General features: G+C 35.0%; 1 protein-coding gene across 1 annotated transcript in view; it reads right to left on the reverse strand.

Annotated features, from left to right (window-relative positions):
- FAM227B (family with sequence similarity 227 member B) overlaps nucleotides 1-21,205 on the reverse strand; it is a gene marked incomplete at its 5' end in the record, with an annotated part of 149,187 nt that overhangs the window by 19,896 nt on the left and 108,086 nt on the right. Inside the window, 4 exon segments of the mRNA XM_072402412.1 lie at nucleotides 5-79; nucleotides 2,528-2,605; nucleotides 11,621-11,781; nucleotides 17,449-17,558. Of these exon segments, the coding sequence (XP_072258513.1) occupies nucleotides 5-79; nucleotides 2,528-2,605; nucleotides 11,621-11,781; nucleotides 17,449-17,558 (424 nt within the window).

Below are 21,205 nucleotides of genomic sequence, written 5' to 3' on the forward strand. Positions count from 1 at the left end.
ATACTTCTCAATTTGACACTTGACTTTCACATTTTGTTGCTGAATCTCTGCAAGTTCTTTTTGGGTCCTTGCTTCGAGCCTGCAGATTAAAACATCAGGTTATTTCTTTAAATTTTCATTGTGAAAATGTACAAATATTACTTGTTAAAAAATATGAAAAAAACTGATTAACATATGTCTATACTGATTTTTTTTTTGCCAGCTACAGATGACTGCATTGTGTCAAAGACACTGCCTATACATATGACAATTTTAGAGGTTTTCCATTGGCTTTGGTGGGAAAACAAAATTAACTGCATAGTCCACAACAATCTGCTGCTACCATTTTAATATTGTTTTGGTTTTGCACAACCAAGAAAATTCGAATTGGCAGAAAAATTGATTAAAAGGTTTTTTTTTTTTTTTACTGTTATCAATTTAGCTTTAATAGGTCTCCACACCAATTTAAACAATTAAAACCATGCTTGGGATAGTGACTGTAATTTTTTATTGAATGTTGACAGAAAGCTTATCTAAAGAATATTCTAGGAAAATGTTGAAATATATAAAAAACATTTCACAGACATTATTAAACAGAAACAGACAGTGCAGATTACAGGACTAATCCTACCACTTTAGATTATTCTATTAGTCCCTACAATGCATGTGAATGCTACAAATATGTAAGCAGCTACATTAATTTTCATACAAACCTCAAGAAAGCTTTCTCTTACGATGAAACCTCAAGAGATAATCTGGACAGTGGGTCTGAGTTTCTAGTTTAGTAAATGACATTTTCAAGCTTTTATCAGATAAAGCGTCTGACGTACATTAATACGCATCATGATTCATTTATGCATGTCACGATTCAATTATATGCGTCACATCGCATGATGACTGATTCATGATGTCTTAATGGGCCTGATTTATTAAAGCTCTCCAAGGCAGGAGAAGATACACTTTATTCAGTGAACCTGGGTGATCCAGCAAACCTGAAATGGATCTGGTCCAGAATTAAAAACATTTGCTAACAAATAGCAAATGGCTTTGGAAGAAATCTATTCGCTGGATCACCCAGGTTCACTGATGACAGTGTATTCGCTCCAGCCTTGGAGAGCTTTAATAAATCAGGCCCAACGTGTCAATCATGATGACTTGACCATGTTAACCTGACACACGTGCAGTGCATTGGTAAGACCAAATTTGGCACTATTACTGCAGGGCAAGAGATCTGTCTTCTAATCTAAAGAAGTGGACTGCATTCCACGAAACACGTAATCAATTAATAGTGACACTATCGATATCCAAATCAGGAGGACACAATTTCTGTACTATAAGAGGCATGTTTGGAAGTTATTTGGCCTTCTTTAATAAAGCTCTAGAAGCCTGGAGAGGATAGACTTTCATCAGTAAAGCTGGGTGATCCAGCAAACCTGGAATGAATTTCTTCAAAATCATTTGACCAGATCCAGCTTTAGTGAATCAGGCCCATTATCTTTAACCTCCCTAGCGGTAACCCCATATATATATATAATATATTATAAGTATATATTATATACTGTAAAATAAATTTTCATGAAAACCAATATACCGCTTTTAGTCATATAAAACCGGAGAGAAATGTACCGCTAGGGAGGTTAAATAAGGTTCTAAATGCATACTTCCTAATGAGGTTCTAATCATTGGCATCAATCCTGAAACACTTTTAATTTAGGGATTTGATCCATCCTGGTGGTAAATGGTGTACTTAATTTTTCCATGTGATAAAAATATATTTTCATATATATTTAAATATATATATTTATATATATTTAAATATAATAATTTAAAGAATGAATATACCATAAAACCTTAACAATTTCCATGAGATGTACTTATTTAAATCACAAAAGTACAAAATCCAACCTGTTTACCTTATCAAGGCCACATCCCTAATACATAACAATTCTAAATCTGTGGAATTCCACTAATTAATTGGATTTTGAGGGCAAGCAGATACAAATTCAAAACATTTCTTGTATTTTATGAAAAAAGAAAATACTTTATTAAATAACATTAAAATCACTATCATATAAAATCTTAAAACACATGCAAACCAAACACAGTGTAAGATATTCCAGTCGGGGTCACCCTTAAAGGGGTGCACCCTGTTTATACGCGTTTCAGGGACTAATTCCACTTCTTCAGGAAAAAAACAGGGTTATCTGGTGTTTGTGGCAAGTGGTGTCTCACCAACACAGGGTGGTGGTCAACCAAGGAACAGCGGTATGAGGGATAATTTTCATGGCTAGCAATCAAATATTAAAAAGGATCTCAATGCCATACTTCACATTTTCATCACTATAACATCATTTACTTTGGAATTGTTCATCTGTGCTTCTTTCCAAATTTATATTTAGGCAAACCGCCATTGCTCAAAGTGATTCTTGCATCTTCCTGTCATTCTCCTGGTAATTCTTTAAATTTATATGTCCATTACCACTTCAGTCAATAGTGCCCCCCGATCATAGTCATAAATTTTAAATCATGAAACCAAAATAATGCTTACATTTCATGATCCTGTTGTAAATTTTTTCTCATCTGTTGGGTTTCCTTTATGACATCTTGGTATGTGGGTCCAACAGGAGTGATTTCATCATTGTTAAGGAAACAAAAACGTGTTTTTTTTATATATATGTATTATCAAATACTTGAACATGTAGAAAGAAAACGTGGTAAAGCATTTAAAACTTCTCCAAGTACAAGTCCATAATTAAATGGTTTATTTATTCTACATTCATCATTAAAACTACCAAATATGTTTACCTTCCTCAAAATTATTGTAACACTTAGTTTAACCAAATTCCCAGAATTTTACTCCCCTGCTCCAATAAATGTGGCACTGCTTCCCTGAGATGTATACAGACAGTTAAATTACAGGCATCCCCAGAAGTGACCTGTGGTAAAAGTTTTGTTCATGATGTAACATTCATAAACAGTACTTTAAAAGGATGACAGAGGTGCAGTGTTACTTACTTCAACACTCTGACTAATTACTTTTAGTCTGGTGTTATTCGAGTACCCAGCATGGAGTATATGGCTTTGCTGAAGACAACTTCCAGGTTGCAGCCCTTAGATACACCCAGGCTGCTAACATCTGACATCACAATGGAAAATTATAATTAGATTAATGTTAATCCACAAATTTGCCACAAATTTTTTTTTTCTTAAAGGATAGGGCTTCCACTCACTAGAGAATCATTCTCAAAAAGAATGACCAACCAATATCGGGGCCAACGTAGACAGGTAAGGTGGTTGGTTGGTGTTATGATCCCTGGTGTGATGATAGCTAAAGAGGAAGCACAGCTGACCCCCATTGCCAAACTTCTAAAGTACTTTCTAAACCAAAACATGGATCAAGACATGCATGCGTTAACTTTATTATATTTTTATTATGTAAGGTGTTTTTTACTGTTTATGTGTCTACTTGATTTGATCTCTTGATTTGTCTTTGTGACCATTTTTCAGCTAGACTAAAAGTGAAGCAAAGTCAAACATTGGCACCAGAACATGAATAAAGGGGAAATCTTCCAAGGATGGCCTTTCTTTTTGTGAGAATTGTCTAAAAAAGTGATTTCCCTTATTAAAAAAGTGTACTGCACAGGAAATAAGGGTAATTATTCTGACACAGTAAGTGACACAAAAAAAACTGACGGGTTTTAAGCCATACAAAAACTAATATATATATATATTAACTAATATATAAATATTAATGCAAAGTGTAGTCAAACCAAATATATTTTAAATATTTGCCCTTTTATATTATATATATATATTGTAGTTCTGCATAAATAGATACAAATTATGGTTAATAACATTTTAGAAATACATATATATATATATATATAGCACATATAAATATAGCACATGGTTACATAGAGAATAAGGGGTTTTGAAAAGAAGACAAAAGCAGATTCCTACTTTCAGACTGTCTCTCAAAAAGTAAAACCATACTGCGAAAGTATAAGTATTAGCTTTGCTGATCTCTTCCTTGGAAAACGCTAGTTTCCCAGCTATTATTATGATCCAAGCAAATGTGTGCAGCACGGTGGCTCAGAAGTTAGCACTCTGGTCTTTGCAGCACTAAGTCCCAGGTTCGAATCTCAGCCAGGACACTATCTGCATGGAGTTTGTGGGTTCTCCCCATGTTTGGATGTGTTTCCTCCCACATTCCAAAAACATGCAGTTAGGTTAATTGGCTCCCCTCAATTAAATGGCTCCACCTCAGATTGTGGTAATTACATATGACTATGGTAGGGACATTAGATTGTGTGCTCCTTTGTGGGAAAGCTAGTTACATGACTATGGACAATGTTGGCGCTATATAAATAATGGATAATATTTAAGATTGGAAGGCTGCATGGTTTATTCAGATCAGTGACTCAGGAAGTATTTAAACCAGAGATGAAAGGGAGCAAGTCCAAGAAGGGCAGCTATGGCAGTCTCCACATTTCTCTTTGTACAAGTTTCCTTCGATCACCATTCAGCCCAATTCAAACAGATAAGGCAGGGGAGGAACATGGAATCAGTAACTTATAATGTAGTTGTGTTAATTTAAGCTTCATCTACTAAGCTGTATAAAAAATGTTTTTTGTTAGCCAAGTAAAATGTTTTGTTAGTAAAGTAATCAGTTATAATATTAAAAAAACAAATGCAGACACACATTCAAGGACCTACAAGCTGCTATATATTTTTGTATCATATATTATTTGTGTTTCTGAGTTTAGGTGTCCGGTAAAAGGTTCCCTGGGGTTTACTGTGACACCACTGTGTCCTGTTCCAAAATTAGGTACAACATGTAATATTATAAATGATCATATGTCATTATGTCTGCTTTCTAATTAACCTTTCAGCCTCTGGCCTCTAGCTTCCTTTTTATACTCTGCTAATGATTACTAGATTTCTGTCACTTATATCCCTTGGTCTAGCGCAAGGTGTATGCAAGTCCCCTGACCCTAACCCAGCTGGCCATTACAAATCCAGTGCCATATAGAGATTAGTTAGAATGACTTCAAGGATGAACATTAGTAAAGTTAAGTTCCTTTATGTATTTAAGTAACGAAATATTTACATAAAGCATAATGTTTTCTACAGGCATATCAGATTGTTACTATGTATGTCAATGTTTAGGATGCTTCTAAATTCTGGACCCCATATTAGGCACGGAGATATATAAAAAGAAAATCTTACATGTTCAGAGTTATTTTCTAGGTAGAGAGAAGCAGTTCCAATCTGTAAATTTTAGATGGAGGAAAGTTGCTGTGCGTGACCATTATATAATTATGTCCAGAATATATAAAATTAACAGTGGAATGTTTTTTCTGATTACTTGGGGCACTAACATTTCTTCATAAATGAAGACAGAGCAGTAGAAGTGGGGAACAGTATTCACAAATAATGAGATAATGTACGCATAGGCAGCGAAGAGCAAGGGCACCATTCCAAACAGATGGTAATTCTGTTTATTCTACAGCATTACTACTAAATGCCTAATCAAATAAATAAACACAGATAAGCAAAAATTTCCACATTTAAAGCCCACAACATTATTTCATTTTCTTTCCCATTTCCTTGCAATATATAACATAAATATTGGGTAAAAGGGAAAAAAGAAGATAATGTATTTTAGCAAGTGCTGGCAAACACTCATGTTCATACTGCAATTTGCATGGTTGCTGGGATGTTGACTTTTCCATCATGGCAGAGCATAACTAGACCACTACTGATGAATGTATTCATGAGCATGGCTGTAACGTATTGTAAGACGCTCGAGATTTTGATAGCTCAGGTTGATTTAATTATGGAAACATTTTCCAGCAGTTAACTGAATAAACTGATATTTTGTTTTATACCTTTTGGCTTGCAGTAGAATTCCATTGTGCTTTTTTTAAGAGTAGCAAATGTAAGTTTCCTAATAAAACTGAGGAGGTTCAGTGACTTTTATAGTTCATATTATTGCTATCAGCCAATTTTTAGGTTTAAAAGGTCAAAACATTCACTATCACACTCAACCCAAAAAATATAAGAAATGTTATTAAAGGGAATCTGTCCTGATAGTGTGATAGAGGCTGCCATTACCACACTTATTTATTGAGAATAGAGGTCATTGACACCAATATCGACTTTATTTTATTTAACTATAGCTATAAATTAGCGCTTAATATCAATACAGTAATCACATATTTAATTGTAATGATGCAGTAATTTGAGATTTCTGGAAATAAGCTTTACCTTAATAAAAACAGGGATCTAATGACATAGAAATAAGCTTCCAATTTACATCAACTACCTAGAGAATCTGGTTGATCTGGGACGAACATTTGAAATTTTCACATTGACATGCGGCTATTAGAAAATTATTATTATTATTATTATTATTAAACAGGATTTATATAGCGCCAACATATTACGCAGTGCTGTACAATAAATAGGGATTGCAAATGACAGACTAATACAGACAGTGATACAGGAGGAGAGGACCCTGGCCCGGGACAGGTAGGGGCAGATTTTGGAGATGTTGCGTAGGTGAAAGTGACAGGACCTGGAAATGTTCTGAATATGGGGGGTAAATGAGAGGGCCGAGTCAAAGGTGACACCAAGAAAACGTGCCTGAGGGGAGGGCCGAATAACAGTATGAGAACCATTACAAAATGTGCACTCTAGAACATGTAGATCCATATGTATCTGAACACAAAACAACAATGCTTTGCATTAAGAAATACAATACAAATATGATTTGTAGGACAGTAAAATCAAAAGGATTACATATTTTGTTTTAAATTGGTTAAACATTATTTTAGTTGCTATTGTTCAGTATTATAGATAAAATGTTGCCCATAACCACAGTCAGCAGCTACCTCATTACTGGATCTTCAAGGTGAATGGGAATTAGATTTTTATGTGATGATATAATTGAAGTGAATATACACAAGTCTTTTTGAGTAAAGCCTCTCATCTCCATTAGTAATTCAGCTTCTGTGTGTTACTATTTGCCAAATTAGCCATTTATTATCTGACTCCAAAGACTAGCCAGGCTTCATAGCAATAACATTTATGAGTATATCTCGTAAGTGTAATCTAGAAGATCCACATGGACAACTAACAGATTTTTAATGATAAAGAAATGTTAAAAATTGTTTTGGATTTTTGTAGTTATTTGTCTGGCATAAGTATAGAGATTAAGAAAGTTGGTAAAACTCACATCTGTATACAAGATAAGCAAAATAGCCAGGCACAAGAAGCCAGCAATGGAGGCTTCCATGTAATGTAAAAGTGTGTTCACTTAAATGCTCAATAATGATATAATGTGAAAGGAAAATGGTCCTGCTGGCAATATTCAAAATAAGAATAAATAGTAACTCTCTTACAACAATAAAATGAACAAAAATGAACAAAAACAGTCATACATCCAAGACTTCTGGGGACTTCATGGGACGTGACCCATCTTCTAAAACTATTGTTTTGATTGTACTCATTGTTGATGCATACTTATCTTCTAATTTGTTTTGACTCATACTGTTGTGAATGGGGTCGGCATTATCATTTTTGAAAAGAGGAGGAGACTGTGTTACCTTTTTTTTCTAGAGTAGGTGAAAGCTAAAACCCTTTTCAAGTTTTGTTTTCTGTCTGTTTTCCCTCATTTTCTGTAAAACCACTGGAACTACTAGTGCTATAAACTGAGCAGGTGCAAATTCTTCCCCAGGACATACAAATCAAGGAAAATGTTTGAGGCTTGATGTACATTTTAAGTGAATATTTTGTAATTGAATAGTTGGTATTGTAGGGTAAAACCAGATCTCCTTATCAAACTTGAAATAAAATTTCTTAATAGTTTGAAGTGCTAGACCGGACAATAATATGAACTCCACAAAAGAATATAGTTCAAAACATTACCATTAAAAAGATGACAAAATAAATGTGAGTTAAGACATAACGATAAATAGTTTTACAAACATACCTCCACAGATTTTGATGCATTTCACAGAGAGAATTGCTTCTTTAGGAACAGTGGAAGCTTTAGCATAGAAGTAGGAGTTCAATAGTTAAGATCAGTAGATGAGCTACCCCCCATGGAAAACCCAAGCTGGGGTGAGTAGAGTAGGCAGGGAGGGGCTCCACCTGCAGGTAGGTATTGGTGGGCAGGTCCATGATACTCCATTGGGAGATGTCAGCTTATTGATAATACATTTTTTGGATAATTTGAGTCATTTTTGAATAAATATTGTGATATGTTCTGTATTATTTTGATGCCTTAAAGGTCCTAGATATTAGACATACTCATTCGGGATGTGGTATCAATGTTATTATTTTTTGATGGTCAGTTTTATGGACTTCCATTTATGAAACAATCGCAATTTGTTATGAAAAAAGATATATTGGGGACTCAAAAGCTACGTACACACGTTCAATAATTGTTGTTGGAAACGATCTGAACAAGCACTGTTTTGCTTTATGGACAGGGGTGGGGGGAGAATGACAGAGCAGCAGCCCTCTGCACTCTCTCCCCTTCACTTTCATTACGATCGTTCGTCGTTCATGGATCTACCAGGACGGATCCATGAACAACATCGGACAAGTGCTGTACACACGCAAGATTGTCGTCCAATATCAGTTGGTTACACCACCACTGCTCTAATGGGTGTCAATCCTAAAATGAAGTCAAACCTAATATCCAATTAGAATCCCAAAGCCACATAGCTCCAGTTCCTAAAATGCTATAAATGCTTATAACCCACTTTTTAAATAAAGCTAAATATCTGCTGTAATTGCTTGTGTGAAGTACACTTTGTGTAGTAGCTGCATCTTGTTTACTTGCATTATTACATATTTGGTAGTGATAAGGATAAAAAAGTAAGACAATAAAAGGGTCAGCTCATCCTTGCTTCCTGTGTGTGGTTTAGCTCATCGCTCAATAAAACCCTTCTGTTTAATTAAGACAAATGTCAAACAGTTGTACAAGAAACCTGAAGCTATCATGTGGAAGTGTTTTACTGTGAAAAATCTTTTTAGAATCTTTCTGTTTTTAAAAATTGCCAGAGGGAACACAATAGTTAATCATTGTTTTAAATCATTAAATGTAAATGAAATAGACTAGCTGGAAACAATTATACCAGTAAGAATGGATAACTGCAATTAGGACCCTCAGTTCCGAAACACATTTGCTTAATGTTTAAAGCAAAATGGTTTTCCTAGTCTCTTTTTAGCAACCAATGTGTAAAGGGTAATTAAACAGAAACATATTAACAAAGTGCAAAAGGTAAAACACTGTGTGCTTTTGTTTGCTTCCTATTTGGCCCTGAAAAGAGAAGCCTCCCAGTGGAGAAAGAACTGGGAAAAAAATTATTGATAATAAATGGGTACCATAAAGATTTTTGAACTTCAGTAAAAAGATAATTTCCTTTCAATTTTGTATTTAATGTCAATGTCCAAATCCCACATCAGCAGAAAGAATATACCCAGAAAATGGAAATCAGTATCTCTATCTCTGTAGTCACCCTTCAGCTAAGTTGTACATGGATTCTATTAACTAAAGCCGATCTCTATATTGTACTGGCTCCCAGTTTGTACTGAAATTGCTTTTTCTGAGTTCCTGTACCCTGTGAGCTCTTCACAATCTGCATTAGAAGCTAGAGCCTATTTCATATCCTGGCTGGAGGACGTCGAGTCTCATCTAATATTTTCCTCCCCATACTTAATTTTGGTGGCCCACTAATTTCTTTAATTGGATTTCAGTTCTTTTATTCATGAAGGCTCAGCATCATGTGTGGCCTTTACCACATATTCATGTTTTCATGATTCTATGTACTGCGTCCCATAAAATTCTATTCCACTAACCAAGATCTTCTTGCACTGCATATTGAGGTACATAGACTTAGTGATAATGTCAATGGGTCTAAAATAAGGTATGTAGTGAAAACAGGAAGTTTTGCTTTATTAATTTTAATAACAGGTCTATGATGGGGAAAGGGGGGACCAGGGAATAAAAAACATGAGCAGATTACACTAGAAAGTTTTTTTTAACTTCTTTACTGTACCCACTAGAACACAAAGCACTGATTGTCCTCAAAACAGGCTAAACCATTGTGTCCCTAGGCATTTGCAGATTCTTTGCACTACACCCTATACAAATACAAGTGTGTGTGTGTGAACCTACACTTGTATTTTAAAGTGTGGCTAAAGCTACAGCTTTGACTTTTTATGTTTTGGATATAGAAGGGAAAAGTTTGCCTGTCAGGTTTGTTGTGCCTGCTGAATTCCTGCTGGGGAAATGAACTTTCTTTATTTGTCTTGGTGACCACTTTTACAGGGATTAAACGTAAAGTCAAACATTTTCAGCTGTCATTAAAACCCAATATAAAGTGAAATCTTCCAACCAGGACACTTGTTGGAGTGAAAACTGGAGAAAGAAAGGAAGTTTTTGCCTTCGTAAAGTCCTACTGTGCCTATAACCAGAATGTGAGGGGAATCATTATCAATGTAAAAAAGAAAAAGAAGCTGGTAAAAGAAAATGTAGGGTTCCAGATCATTCATCCTGATATAATTGTCTAGCTCAAAATAAAATATAGTTTAGAAATCAGACATTCACTGAATATTGATAGCATGTTAATCATTCCCTGTGATTTATTACCAAAGCTACACCTAAAATGGACATTTAGTGAATATCGTCTTTCTTTATGAATATGATATGTCATATCTAACAATTCACTTGCAACAAATTAAAAAAGAGAGGAGATATTCAATCTTTTTTCCCTGGCTCCAGTCCCACAAAAATGTAGATGAAGCTCTTATCTCAGTCCTGTGTGTGTGTGTGAATGTTCTATTTCAATGACCTGAGTTCATGAAACATACTATATGATGAGTTCCAGACTACATCTAACATTAGCAAGGTTTGTTCCATCTATGTTAATAAATGTCATCCTTGGCAACAGCAGGGTTACTTTATGTCTCAGTCTTCTGCATTGCTTAAATTATTAAATGATATAATCGGATATGTGTCAAATTCTTGTGGTTTGTCTGCTCCTTCTAAAGAGGAAATAACCACCCAGGATTATAAAATGCAGGAAAACTGAATGTAAGACAGGAAAATACAATTAATTGCTTTTCCTCCCTGTAACTGCTTCTGTGAGGAAGCTTTTCATATGTTTTGCAGTAATCGTTTATAGGTTAAAGGGCAATTCCATTACATTATAAAATGACAAATGGATCTTTTTTAAGTGATTTACAGAATTCTTTAGGCAGTTTTTTTAAATAAAATTATCTGTTTATATAGTACATTTTTTATTGATGTGAACATGTTTGGTTTATTTTTGCAAATTTTCCTAACTTCTTGAGGAAACTTCATGTTCTGGTTGGATTTTACTTTATGTGGAACACTGATAACATGATACACATGTGAGTTGATATGGGGTGCATGAAAATAGAGAAGTACCAGATGAAAACCTGTAACCATACAAAGTGCCTTATTATCATACAAGAAAATCCATCCTGTTACTGAATGCAGAGATGAATGAGGACCACTTACCATAACTTTTCCTTTTTTGACAGGCAGAATCACAAAAATATTAACTAATATTAACATTAGTTGTTCATTCTCAAAGGATATGGTACCTTCGAAATTTCAGTGCGTTTTAGTTTATTCCTTGAGCCACCTTGTATGAAATCCTTTACTTTATGCCTCGTTAGGTAGTGTGACACCAAAAGACTGTGTTGTCCCATTTGAAAAAGTGTGTGTTGAAATTCAGGTCCTGGCCCAATTGAGTGAGACTAAAAAATTGTCAGAAAACAAAACAGATATTAACATTTGATCAATGTATTATTAAAAGGAGTAGAATGGCTAACTATTGCTAACCTTAATTGTTTTATATACAGACACAGAAAAAGAATAAACCTGAATTGGTTAGCTCCTTCTTTCTTTTCTGCAGTAAGTAGACAAACTATTATCCAATGTTGAATTTCCACCTCCCCCACCACATCTCATCCTGTTTTGCTAAAATGGAATAGGTAAAGGCCTCCTTCAACAAAGAAACCAAAGCCCAAGCTTTTCTTTAAAACTTGGGAAAGTTTTATGAACATGCTCAATACTTCTACTAAATCTCAGCTTCACAATTGGTTCTGCAATACTTAATGGTATCTTGGAAGGATTAAGACAAATGACCCACCCATTAATCTTTAATCAAACATGAGTATAGTAGGACAATCACTTTTAGTTCACAGCACTTCAAAACACAGCAATATCATTCAATATCCAAGGTTGATTTACTTAGAGCCCCCTCATATTAATACTGTGCTTCAATTCTCCTCTTGTCAAGACCTCTACATTGCAAGCTGTCTTGATTATTCCCTTTTTGCATTGCTCCTGATATACTGTTTCCATTTTGTTATGGCTTCATATCTAATGTGACTACACTGTTACCATATAAATACATATGTATATATTGGATAACCTCAATAAATTCAAAAAAAGAATATACCTAAAAGACATAGTGCAATTTGTTTCTGATTGTTATTTCTTTAGTATCAGTTGGTATTGTTATAGTACTGCACCATATTAATATATATATATATATATATATATTATTTACTGCACTAGGATATATTATCACTATGACTATGTCACCCAAAGCTGCTATTCAGCCCAACTGCTGTCCCTATAGGGCTGCCAAAACATAAAGATTTTTCTAGACAGCAAATCAAGATACAGTTATCACTGAGGAAATTGTCCTGTCAGATGCCATGTATATGACTGTCAGCCATGTTTTCATAACAAATGATTTCTTGCTTTAGCCATACACATATTTGTCTACCTGAATGCTGCCTCATAAAAGTAACATTCCCTTCTATTATTTAATGTCATAATGATAAACTGATGCTTTCCATAATTCCTTTATACTTGTGCAAATTTTGCTAACAGGGTGGCAACAGCGACGTGGGGGTTTATAGTTACCTAGTAGACAAGAGCTAAAGACCCAGCTAAAGACCTCAGCAGCTTTGCACCATTCATTCTGCTCCTGTTTGTCTACTATGGCAGTAATTGAGAAGTAACTGTTTATGGTATGTTAACATTTTGATATCTGATGTAGTTGCACTGATAAAGATAGCACAGAATAGCTTCATGTGAAAATAGAAATATGAAGGGATAAAAAAGTGAAAAGAGTGGCTACCATTAAACAAAGGCTCAGCAATTTCTAGCTGTGGTCAGATGAGAGCAGTAAAAATATGGCATTGAATAGATAACTCCTGCCAACTGCGTGACCTAAGAATAGTGCTCAGTGTGCTTCACCTGTCCCCCAAAGCACTTGTGTTGCAGTGCTCTGAAACACAAGGAACTGCAATGCATCATGCAAAGCTGCATTACCAAATATGCAGAAGTTACGATTTTACACAGGTGGGTTACACAAACTGCAACATATCACATTCGTAAAGCACCAAAAGAAAAGGACCTATTAGTAGGGAAGGAACTGATGATAAAAAAGCCAGGTCACTTGTGCTATAATTTCTGAAGACAAAACATAGTTTTGCAGACCTATAGGACTTATTCTAATAACAGGAATATCTAATATATTTTAATATAAACTATTAATGTTCTTGTTATTAACCATTATTAACACAGGACCATATTGAATACATTTCTCCAAGGCTGGAGAGGATAGACTATCAAGGAAGAACCTGGGAGATAAAACAAACCTGGAATGGATTTCTTAAAATTCATTTGCGATTAGCTGGCAAATGTTTCCAATCCTGGACCAAATCCATTCTAAGTTTGCTGGTTCATCCAGGTTCTCCCACAATAGTCTATCTTCTCCAGTCTTGGAGAGCTTTAATAAATCAGGGCCACAGTGTATATATATATATATATATATATATATATATATATATATATAAAAAGAACAGTCTTTCTCTGCCATTATACTTTGTTTTACAGAGTTTTGTATACAGAGTTTTGAATTTCATCAAACATTTTAAGAGTTATTGGAACCATGGGGAGACTAGGCCAGAGGGAAGAGGGACATATTCTGTTTTTCCCAAAAAGGAGCCTATATTGAGTGACAAGCAACATCACTGTTCACAGGGAACATAATCGTATGCAAACAACAAATGCCGCATTCAAATGATTTAACTATACAGATGGGAATTTCCCAAACTGCAATTTGCATTTCAGAGTGTCAGAACCTGTACTGTGTACTTTAAACCCTTTTCAAAGCAGTTTCCAGATTATTTTGTTTATTTTGAAGTGCACCACCCAAACCAGAAAAACACCATGCGGAAATCAGTTTCAATAAAGCTCCCAGAGTTGGGTTAACTGGCGTGGATGGCAAATGAAACTGGATTAGCAGGTACAAAATCAGACAAGACTAAAACTAGACTGGATGCGTTAGGTGGAAACAGGCCTTAAGCCAAGATAGCGGATCAACAGCTAGGGGTTGAAGCAAGTTAAGGAAGGGAGCTAGCATAGGTGGGAGCAGGACTTCCTGGAATGTGTGAACAAGTCAAAATTTTGATTAGGAAGCACATGATTCAGCACGTCTGAGGCTTAGTCAGTTATACAGGAAAAAAGAGAACTCTGGATGAATAAACAGATAAAGGCAGGTCATGTTTGGTTAACATAGATGTCTTAAAATGTGTCTTTCTAGTTGCTAGATGGTTGATGACTCCTGCACCCTTCTAGAAAATACACTAGTGCAGCGGTTGGCAACCTTTACTATCAAAAGAGCCATTTTGCCCTCTTCTTCCACTAAAGAAAAATAATCTGGAGCCACAAAACATAACACAGCTTATAAACTTTTAATCTTTTTTAAACTACAGAAGTGCAATGTGCATGTGTAGGCCTACTTTGAAATAAATTAAACACTGAACTATGCCCCTAGTATCATGATTTATTTTATGAATCTGTGCAATATTTATTGTATTTCACTCGGGGTGGATTTTACCCGCAAAAAGCGGTAATCTCGGATCATACTCTAGGTCACCAAAAACATTAAAAAAAAAACACTTTCTTCCTTTGGCAACCCCGGCCATCGAATGCAGAGAAGTTCACCGGGGTTTCCCGGTAACGTTGGTGCAGGTGGGAGGCGCGGCGAGCAATTCAAATAATTTTGTATTGGATTCAATACAAAATAGCTGTATTGAGTCCAATACAAAGAAATCTTTGTATAATATATATAAATATATTATATAAATATTATACATGCTACTGTACAGGTTTATTACAGGTTTTAGTATTTTTATGCACCCTTGTTTTAACAGATTTTTTTATTTAAAGTTTAGTATTAAATTTAATAAATACTGGACATATTTCGGGGAGTTATGCGTAAGAATTTTAGGCCTACAATGTAAAATAAATTAGCATGCAAAAAAAGTAACGCTTATTGCGTGAAAATACAGACAGAATTAGAACACTAGGGGGAATGTAAAGTCCAGCAATCATAATTTGTTTTCCAAAATTAATAGGTAATTTATTTGGTAATTGATAAATAGAATAATAAGTAATAAAATATATATAATAATATTAATATCAAGTTACGTAAATAAATTAATATTTAGTCTACATAATTATGTATATCAATTGTTTACACACAATTATGTATATTAACCACCTGAGCGTTACACTGAGGTCTAGATTTCTGTACCAAAAGTGATCCACTGTTTTTCATGAATTTTTTTTTTTAAATTGTAGACCTGTAATTTACAGAAATATGTCCGAACAGGGGTTCTAGTAGATAATATGAATATAAAAATGTGGAGGTAAGGATGTGACAAAATTACGGGGTTAACCATCCTAGCCATTTTTTTTTGCCCGACCTTCGTACGGGCATACCGGCAAGGTGGTTAAATATTACATTGTAGGATTAAATCTTAAGAAACTTACATTTGAATTCTGCTGCCCATTCTTGAGGTTATGTGTCTCCAGCCTTAGTATCAGCATTTCTGTGTGAGCAAGATGAGTAAGATGAAGGAGCTGCTTCTCCTTATATGTCCCATGTCCCACGTGGCGCAATAATGCGCCTTGATGTTTGTTTACGGGTAAAAACCCAGGGACACAGGGATCCTATCAGCAGCAGGGATGCCCCGGTGTTCTAACGAAAAATCTACCTGTGAAATAAATCTACCAGGGAAGAAATTGGGGTTCAGGTGCTTGAAGCCTCCAGCAACAGGGTAAATATTTTTGATGGGCAGAGTTTTTTATGTTCTGACGATGGCCTAATGATGAAATTTTAGGAGGTGGTAGCCACAGGTTTCTCCCACTTGCACCTATAATTTTGTTAATCTGTACCCCTCCCCCCCCTTCCTGAGAAGTTGGGGCTCAGTGCTAGAAGCCTCCAGCAATGTGTAACAGGGTAGATTTGTTTTGATGGGCAGAGTTCTTTATGTTCTGGCGATGGCCTAACAATGAAATTTTAGGGCGTGATAGTCACAGGTGTCCCTCACTTGCACCTACATTTTTGGTTTTGTACATCTTCCCAATTCAGAGAAATTGAGGTTCAAAGTAGGGAAGGGGACAGGGTAGTGTAGTATGACATTTCTAGTTTTGTGAAAGGTAGGTATAAATTTGGGGTTCGCACCTCCTTGCTATGTAAGTGGCCCCGGGGGTCCATAATTTGTATGTTTAATATAGGGCTTCTAGACACACTTTTAAAACAGCAACCCTAATGTTCAATTTTAACTATTTTCTATAATTATATTATATGCTCATATTTTGAAAGGTGGGGGGATTAAATTTGAGGTACTAATAGCTGTGTGGGTCCCCTGTGTACCCTGAAACTTTCAGGTTGGTAGGACATACTGTTTAGAAGATATAGAGGTTTGTACTGGGAGAGATGTAGGCTGCAGAACATGACATGCAGAATTCATACACAAACACAGCTGTGACACTTTCCTAACTATGACATCTTTGTACACACCCCATGGTAGAATTATTTGTTGGAACATCAGAAGGTGAATCACCCTCCTCCGCACTGTCTATGGGAGGAAGGGGATCCCCCATCAGGGATCTCCTATCGGCGGCCAAAAGGAGGCTGAGGAGCCACGGGTTGCCAACCCATGCACTACTGGATTTAATTGTGATCACTACTAATCCAGTGATACAGAATTAGTTTACTGCAAAAAGTTGACCTGGAGTAAAGAAACACAAAAATGTATATATGGGTTTAGCTTTCTGTTGGGGTTTAGAAAAAAAAAAAACAAAGAAGACAGTATGTCAACTCAAACACAATTTGCAGACAATTCAGGCTAACCTAATACTGAGCAGTAAACTTTCTTACATTTCATTTTCAGTATGAATAAATTAAACAGAAAACTGTTTTTAACATTATCACGGAATGGCCGTGACACACTTCTTAACTTTTTACAGGAAAAACCCAAAAAACAGGTAGATTTAAGGACTAACCCCTGAAATCCAAACAGTTGTTCACATAGTGAATTATATTTACTTGCCTCTTTCATAGGATAATCTTTCTCCTCTCTATCCCCTGTCTTAGGTAGGTTAGATTCTCTAGCCTCTTGTATTAAGCTGTCAAAGTCAAATTCCAGGTGTCGTCTAACCTCTAGAAGAGATAGTAGATTACATTGAAAAATGTTGTACTGTACATCACAAAGTTCTTTCTCATAGAAAAATATTAAAGTTGTCATATTCAGGATAACATAATTTAAATATACAGATTTCTTTTCTTCTTTGAGTGCCACAAAGGGTACAAATGGTTACAATTTAATTGAAGATTGGAACATCAGACAACCTTTTAAGAGGCCTGTGCACTCTCTCAGTGGTTGTTTATTGCAGACACTGTTGACATCATGCACACATTCAGTATTTGTTATGACGACAGACTTCTGCCATTAATAGCTAAGCAATAATGTGGCAGGGTGAAACATAGTTAAAGAAATATATATCTGACAGATTAGTGGAAAAGTTGAAAAGTTTACCCTGCCTGGCATATGGTTATTTAATTATAGCACACACCTTCTCACAAAGTTTCTATTGTATATAAATGATTCAGCGTGTTAGCTTTCCCAATAAAAGGAAAGAAATCTCAAAGCAGATCAGCAAATGGAACTGAAAAATTACATGTAGGAAAATAACATAATATGTTGGTGTAAACTTGGAAGGGTCCATAAACTTCAGGACAGAACTTATAAATTATCTCAACTGACTTGAAAAACCAATAAGAAAGTAGTAATTGCATATGGAACTACATGACAACATCCAAAAAACAACAAGGTAATCTGAAAAGTGGAAAAAACATAAAATGATAAACAGTGTCTTTTCTAAAATGTGTCTATTTTATTTTCAAATTCATCTAGGCTGCTGAACATTTGATTTCTTAAAGAGAGTAGATAATTGAGCTATGGGTCCAAAGTAATAACAGATGACAGGAAAAAAGTTATCGCCAGTAAAGAAAACAAAAGATTCTGGAATGGAGGTAAAGGAAATTTTTCTTTAGCTCATAACAGGAAATCCAAAGAAGAAAACAAATTACACATGAGCACTAGAATGAGTAACCTATTACAAGGGAAATGAATATATCTTGCTGGGCAACAACAAATGTAAAGCTGTGAAAACTGTTTTAGTCTGTCTGTCTGCCTGTCTATCTATTTATCTCAAAATTTATCTCACAAACATATACAAAATGTTTTGTGATATCAAGTATTATCTTCTTTGCTATACATTAGATCTGCTCCAACCAATCAACTTCACAAGTCAGATAATTAGTTTATCAATATGTGTGCAATCAAAGCATTACATGTTGTCAATATACATACAGTAAATTTACATGTTCTGAAGGAGAAATATAAATAAGGTTTGGGCTACAAAAATTCCCAATTGACTATTTCACTATATCCATTATTCAGAGATATAACAAAAATCTTGAGGACAACATTGAAGGAACTACAAAGATCAACAGCAGAGATGGGAATATCTGTTCATAGGTCAGCTTTAAGCCACCCACTCCACAGATGTACATACTTGCCTCTGGTGATTAATGGTTACACCCATGGCTCCCCCCACTCCCACAACATCTTTTTCCTCTCTTACTGGGCCTGGTTTAATAAAGCTCTCCAAGACTGCAGAAGATAGACTATCATGGGGGAACCTTGTTAATCAAGCAAACCTGGGAGGGAACTGGTCCAGAACTGGTTTAATAAATCAGTCTCTTGATCTTTTCTTCTTCTTCTATTTGTTTTGTGATTTGCTCTTTTGTTTCTCCTCTGCATCTTTTTTCTGCCATTCACAAGTATTCTCTCACTGCTCCAGTAGTCATTTGGTCTTCTATTTTAATTAGATAGAGCTCATCCATCTATAGCCCAGGATGTTTCAAGACTCATCCTGAATAATGTTCTGTTCCTAATCTCTAACTGTAACCCTTCTTTGAGGGAGACTTTATATATTGTATTACATTGATGGTTTATACGGAAATGTAACTTTTTTCTTTAAATTAATTTAAACAAGTTATATTTAATGATAAATTAATGAATGCGGAGCATTATCATTTCTGTATTTTCTGTCTGGAGTTCAGCTTTATAATACTCCTAACCATAATGACTGATATATTCCTCCTTCCTATGAAAATCCAGAACCTTTTTTTTAGCTTGTTCTCTCGAAAATGCAAAAAATGTACCATTTAACTATGTTCTTTCTCTAGTTGCCCTGCTGATTTTTTATTTTAGCTCCCAATAAACATTACTAAAAAATAAAAACAGTAAATTGTAAAATAAATGAACCATAATATGATATTGGCTAGAAAACAGATTTTGCCCAAATTAGGAAACATCCTAATAAACATCATTAGTTAAGCACTTTTTCTTCTTTCTTCACAAAATATGTGACTAATAATAACAAAAATGTTAAAACATTACTATAATCTGTGCAACATCATACTAGAGCAGTGTTTCTCAACCTTTTTTAACATGAGGAAACCCCTTTAAATAACCTAGAGGTCTTTGGGGAGCCTTTGCTATAATTACTATATCTACAGCTCACAGTACATTAGTGTGGTGAATGATTGGAAGAATGCCTCTTACAGTGCTGGCCAGTGGGAAAAATAACATCCTTACAGCTAGCCATTAGTATCAATTAAACTGACCAGAGAGACACAAATTGTACATTTCTCAAGGAACCACTAGCAACCTTTGGAGGAACCCTAGGGTTCCACATAATACTGGTTGAGAAGCACTGTATTAGAGAATGCAGGCCAGAGCAAAAAAAATTAGGAGTTTTAATTCCCTGTTTAAAAAATACACACATTACCAAAAGTGTCTACCAGCCTATAGACCAGTCTACATTACACATAAATATTTTTTTCATAACTTCAAGGTATAAAACATATGAAAGTTTTTTTCTTTTTTTACTATACTCAAATATTTAGCAGACATCATCTAAAGCCTTCCACGGGATCCACTGTTTAGTGGCCAAGTAAATGCTATCTCCGCTTTTTATATTATCTGCCATTGTAAGACTAGCTGGCTCTTTCTTTTCTTGTATCAAATTTGATTTTTTGTGATGTATAACAATACTTCAAGACCAGCATATATTACATGGTACAAATACCACACACTAAATTATGGGCATGGGTTCATTAAATCCACTTAGCAGATGAAACAAGTAACCACATAAGTCTGCAGAAATACAGGTACAGATTTTAGTAATAAAACTGCTGTATAAATAGTTGTGTTTATTGTACAGGACAACATCTACAGTTGCAGATGTTCTCCTAGGAATTACTTGACATGGGCTTTTAATTTCCATGAGTAAACCAATGTCCTGATAAGTAGGAAAGTAGGTATGTTGATGACTCAGATGAGAAGCACTTTTCCAAGCAATTGATTATTCTGTATACTGGAAACCAATGGATGAGTTATTTAACATTGTATACAATCTGATGTAACAATAAGATTGACTTAAAAGATAATATTCATTTTTTGGCATTTTATATAGGATTATTACTACGCATTGTTATATTGCATTGTATAAGGATTATTATCAGCATTCTGTGCCATCAAAGTTCTGTCAGCTCTCCCAACTTTAATGGGGTTGAGCATTGTTAACAATATAGTTTAAAATACTCAGTAGGGCGGATGTTAATCTTTAGTGACAATGGCTTTTGGAAATCCCCAAATTCTAAGACTTTCCACTTGCTTTTCCCTTTACGTTGTACAATTGGAACAGACTTATTTTCTTTAGTGCCTTATTTAGTTT

The sequence above is a fragment of the Pyxicephalus adspersus genome, chromosome 2 (genome assembly GCF_032062135.1).
Source record: "Pyxicephalus adspersus chromosome 2, UCB_Pads_2.0, whole genome shotgun sequence".
NCBI lineage: Eukaryota > Metazoa > Chordata > Amphibia > Anura > Pyxicephalidae > Pyxicephalus > Pyxicephalus adspersus.